Genomic DNA, 5,494 nt, shown 5'->3' on the forward strand with positions numbered 1-5,494 from the left:
GAACCAGTCCTCGCTGACAACGATGTTAGACAAAACTTGAATTCGAATAATAGGTAACTAAGAAAAACCACGCAAGCTCAGTTTTTCTTGAAAGTAATACTACTAACATTTTATAATTTCATCATTTCAATCGCGTCATACTGTCGTTTATATTACAGTCGAGAGAGAGATTGCAGAAAATAAATCTCACGTTGTGTACTTGAGTAATTAAAACCGGTTATACAGGTAAATTTAGCGATACAACGAATTGAATTAAATTAATGCAATGTACACCACAAGGGCGTACACCTGTTCAGGCACACTTTCTCAGCCCAAAGAACATTTTATTGGAGGATTATTGTCTCGCCAACGTCATACCAACCTGTTGTCAGTCTCGATCTTTATTTTGTAATATTGAAAACTTTTCTGTCTAAAGCTGCTCGCACTATCTTATCCATTAGAAACATGTCGAAATTGCTCCGGTCTATCTGCATAGATTACATAATCTGTCGATTCATGAAGTAACTTACTATACAAACGCATATTTTCTCAAAAGTAAAATAGTAGGGCATAAAAGGAGTGGCGTATCCTCCGAGTGGATGTTCAAACGCGTAGAAAATTTTATCAGAATACGTTGATCCGTTTTTGAGTTATACTTGAACGAAGAAGAATACTAATAGAAAAAGTTGTAATTTGATTTATGTATGTTCGATCTGAATAAGAATTTGTGACGTGGACACGGTGGTCGCACACTTCGCCACCACGCGAACAGAAGCAGCCGACGACGCGACACACGAGCCAATCGGGCACCCTTCTGAGCGCGTGCAACGCGGCGCGCAGCAGCTGAAGAAGAAGAAGAAGAAGAAGAAGAAGAAGACGAAGACGATGACGAAGTGGCGGTGGAGGGCGAGGGAGGCTGCGCTCCTATATGTAGCCCCGAATCTTAGCCGGAGCAACTATTACGCCCGAGAACCTCGAGGCGTATGCACCCCTGTGTTCTGCAACAGGTACAGGGCACGGTCGCTTTCAGAGAGCCTTTCCATTTTTATGTTTTCTTTTTTTTATTTTTTCGAAAACCGCGCCGCGTCGAGTTCGGTAACGTCTTCCTGTCTGCCCTATCAGTGACCGCGTGTGATAGTGGACGTAGAACCGAAAGATTCGAGGTATGATTTGTGTGATTCGTGGAAGGGGTTAAAGAGAAAAGGAATACGAAACCGGGGAAAATGCCGAGAGCTTTCCTGATCACCCATCGCCGATACAACGGTGTCGAGGAGGAGTTCGATGGGTCCGGAAGAGGTACGTTGGCTTTCGTAATTGTCTTCTATAACCGTTCCTCGAGTATCTTCTGTGCCAGAGGCTTCTTCGATGTTTCCTGTTCTCGCAACATTTAAAACAAAAAAATAGATAGTTTGTAGACTGAATGTTTTCTCGTCAATGAAATTTATTTTGATTTTCTCTCTCGAGCTGACATTGAGTCATAGAACTGTGCCACGGCAAACTTCTACGGAGAATATACATATATAGTTTCATACGTATGGGAAGAGGGTGCAACTTTCAAGACCTTTCGAGTGGTACCTAACAACTCGCGGTACCTTAGGGCACGTGCTCGAAGCTATACAGCTGTCACATTTACTTCGTGCTTCTAAATGTATACATAAGTTTGCCAGTTTGTTGTGTGCCTTTCGTCGAAGAAGGCGTTACGTGAGCGATAGACCTTGCTTGATAAATCTTGCTCTCTTTTCCTCGAGTCTTCTTAGATTCTACTTATTTTTGTGCAAGCTTCCACTGGCAAAAATACTTGACCAATTTCGAAAATCAACGCGAAAGTTCCATTAAGGGTAATGCTAGCGCCACCGAAGCAGAAAGGCGATCGTTCAGGTCTATTAGACGACGTTTCCGCGCCGTTTGCGTCGATCTCGTCAATCAAAGCTTCGGTGGCGAGTGAGCCAAGAGAATTTGCTGGTCGTTGCTTCGTGATTAAGCTGGTACATCGTCGCAGATTTAAGAATAGGAGACGCTAGATGCGTCACGAAGCTCACGAGGCGCATACCGTCGCGATTCCGTCAACCCCTCCAAAGCTTTCGTGCAAAAACGATACGTACATACACGCGTACATACACGCGCATACATACGTGCGCATGCACAGAAATACGCAGAAAATACGCGTGCCCGACGGAGAAAGAACGATAAGAAGAAGGGAGAGGTAGAGATAGCTACTCTATTTCCGTTCTCCCCAAAAACAGAGCAGCCGATTTACTCGCGAAGGTGCTTTGAGCTTCGCGAAGCGCCTCGATACACGCCTCGAACCTGTAAATATGAATTCTTCCTTAGGTGCCTTCGATGGTCCAGAAGTTGAATCTCAACATAGTCTCTGGTAGGCGTCTGTTTGTTTGGGCTAATCTCCAGAACCACTTGCCGGATTTTCATGCGGTTTTCAATCTTTTATAAAGCATTTCTCGAGGAAGGTGCACGAAACATTAATCTACGATAAAAGAGGGCTTGTTTAAACCGTTAAAGATATCTCGAAACAACGTACGAAATCCGTATCAAAATTAATTGTTTATTCAGTTGAAGTACCTAATACGGACGAAGCATGTTCTTTACAGTATTCAATTTGCATTTATAGTTTAGGAGATATTGTCGTTTTATCGAAAGCGCATTCATTACGCCAGCCTTGGCCAACTAGCCGTTTTTCACAGATTTTCAGACAGAAAACCTTTTGGATTGTATTCTCAACAGGTGAGTTAAGGTGGTTGAAGTAGACTTAATCGGAGAATGTCCTTCTCATGGATAAATTAACATTTGACCCTTTCGTGTTCTACGTCAAATTAAATTTGTTTATGTTGACATCGAAAGAAAAAACGACTAATGTCGTTTGTAAAGAGTCTTTATAAGAACTAAGTTAAAAAAAACATTAAACAGAAAATCTAAAATTGCTCCCAGGCGAAGCCGAGACAGTTAGTTAGTGGAAAATAAGTTCCTTAACGTATTAATTGACACGAAAAACACTCTTACATTGCTGAATAGTATCTACAAATGTTCTAATGAACTTTAATTTAATTAAATAAAAGGAAATTCAAATTTCCCGCGGGAATTTGTGTCGCCATCTAGCGGTGAACACGCCGAACTATTTTCGGAGTATGGTCAGCGCCTCTCTCGGGAAAACGCTCAAGTTTGTCCTCGAACAGTTTCTTTTTTTACTGCTAGATGGCGCCATTTACATACCATTTACCGACGGCTGTTGGTATATTACCATCATGTCGGTAAATACCTTGGAAATTACGCCATCTAGCGGTGAACATGCCGAACTATTTTCGGAGTATGGTCAGCGCCTCTCTCGGGAAAACGCTCAAGTTTGTCCTCGAGTAGTTTCTTTTTTTACTGCTAGATGGCGCCATTTCCAAGGTATTTACCGACATGATGGTAATTTACCAACAGCCGTCGGTAAATACTATGTAAATGGCGCCATCTAGCAGTAAAAAAAGAAAGTATCGAGGACAAACTTGAGCGTTTTCCCGAGAGAGGCGCTGACCAAACTCAGAAAAATAGTTCGGCATGTTCACCGCTAGATGGCTATTTGTTTGAAGAAAAAATAGCGGGAACCTGTGATAGTTTAAAAGTTTAAAAAAGAAGGCTAGTTTGTCATAAATGAAAATTAGAATGCTTCGAATTCGATCCCTGTGTAATTTTACAACCGGCTCGATTACCATAGAGGAGACGTTTCTTTAAGCTTTACAGAGGAACATTAAAACTACAATCAACAAGTAATCATTTTATTTCATTTTATCATTTTTGGTACATAGATGCATCGGTGACTGTCACACCGATAACGCGGCACCGTCTTTATTTAATGCAAGACATTAACAAAACTTCACTTGGCTGTTATTTGATGAAATATGAATCATACGAGCCCATCACAATTTAAATATATGTGCAGATATATTAGGTTGTCCCGAAAGTTTCTTTCGCGAGTTGCACTCAATTATTTTATGTGGTCGTGTTTATATAAATAGACAATCTAATTTCATAGATATTCATGTTGTAACAATAATGGAGCAAAATGAGTCGTGCAGAATTCAGTAATGCAACATAAAACATAAACTATTATGCACGTATTACTTATTAATAAAGCGAAAGAAACTTTTCGGACAACCTAATACGTATCGACTTATTATGAACGTGTATGAGAGCAGTTAGACTGCACTTTTTACGAAAGCTCTCAATTATTCTTTTGATCGTGACATTCTCGATACAACTACTTTCAATTTTTGATCTTCCACACAGATTTCAGTCCCGAACGAGGGGTGAGACTGGCCGATTACAGCGGGAACCACCCAACATCCGACGGGGCGAGCGAATGCGGTAGCGAGACATCGTCCGAGTGTCCAGAGGAATTGTACAATCTCACGAAACTGGCGGAGGTGAGCCTGGCCGCAGCTGCTGGCACGCTGATCCATCCCAGCAACGTGATTTACCAGCAGCCAGTATCGCCCAGGTGCGCTCAATTTTCGGAAAAGTGCAGCAGGATCGTATCGCCGCGATCAAAGAGGCAGGAACAGTTCCAAGATCACCAGAGGACCCTGGAGGACGAAACGCTCGGGGAGAGGACGAGGCTATTCTTCGAGAGGATTGAAAGCGAACGAGAGATTCTACAGAGTCACACGGAGAGGAACACCGTTCTGGGCATCCACGTGTCCTCCTCACCGCGTTCTCATCGCTTACAGGAGGAACGGAGCCTAGATGTATCCGACAACTCGTTGGACAAAACCGAGTTGGAGCCGGCACCGTCGATACCCTCGACGATACCCCGAAGAACGACCTCGACCTCGACGGAAACGTCGAAATCCGAGGACAACGAGGACCACGAATGTCCCGATTGCGGGAAAAAGTACTCGACCTCATCGAACTTGGCTAGACACAGGCAAACCCACCGATCCCTGGGGGACAAGAAGGCCAGAAGGTGCCCACATTGCGACAAAGTCTATGTCAGCATGCCAGCGTTCAGCATGCACGTCAGGACGCATAATCAAGGGTGTAAATGCCATTACTGCGGCAAGTGCTTCTCGAGGCCGTGGCTGCTGCAAGGTCACATACGCACTCATACAGGTGAGGATTCGTGTACAAAGTATATCGTACCGTGGTTGAGAAAATTTCATTATAAAACTCAAAATAGAGGGTAGTGTAGGGTAGAGCTGCCGGAAAGACCGAATATTCAAGCGGCTTTCAAGCCGAGTTGGACTCGGCTCGAAGTCACGAGCCAAGTCGAGTACTTGAAAAAACCGAGTAGCTTGAAAGATTCAAGCTACCCGAAAGAAACCAAGTAACTTGAATTTTTCAAGCTACCCGAATAGAATCGAGCGGTCCGAAAAAACCAAGCGGCCCGAAAGAACCGGACAACTCGAATGGTTTCAAGCTTTTCCGAGGACACATGTTAGTCCGCCGCCGGGAAACAATGGTATCATAAAAAAGACGTAGCAAACTAGACCCAAAGAAGGCCGACCATCATTTTCCGTAT

At 43.4% G+C, this 5,494-nt stretch overlaps 1 protein-coding gene across 1 annotated transcript in view; it reads left to right on the forward strand.

The window, feature by feature from the left end:
* The first annotated feature begins 651 nt into the window (after positions 1 to 651).
* LOC128872208 (zinc finger and BTB domain-containing protein 17-like) overlaps positions 652 to 5,494 on the forward strand; it is an 8,998-nt gene continuing 4,155 nt past the window's right edge. The window contains exons 1-2 of the mRNA XM_054114660.1: positions 652 to 1,275; positions 4,264 to 5,085. Coding sequence (XP_053970635.1) covers positions 1,203 to 1,275; positions 4,264 to 5,085 — 895 coding nt within the window. The 5' untranslated portion in view covers positions 652 to 1,202. The remainder of the gene's footprint in view (positions 1,276 to 4,263; positions 5,086 to 5,494) is intronic.

Source organism: Hylaeus volcanicus, chromosome 2 (assembly GCF_026283585.1).
Source record: "Hylaeus volcanicus isolate JK05 chromosome 2, UHH_iyHylVolc1.0_haploid, whole genome shotgun sequence".
Lineage (NCBI taxonomy): Eukaryota > Metazoa > Arthropoda > Insecta > Hymenoptera > Colletidae > Hylaeus > Hylaeus volcanicus.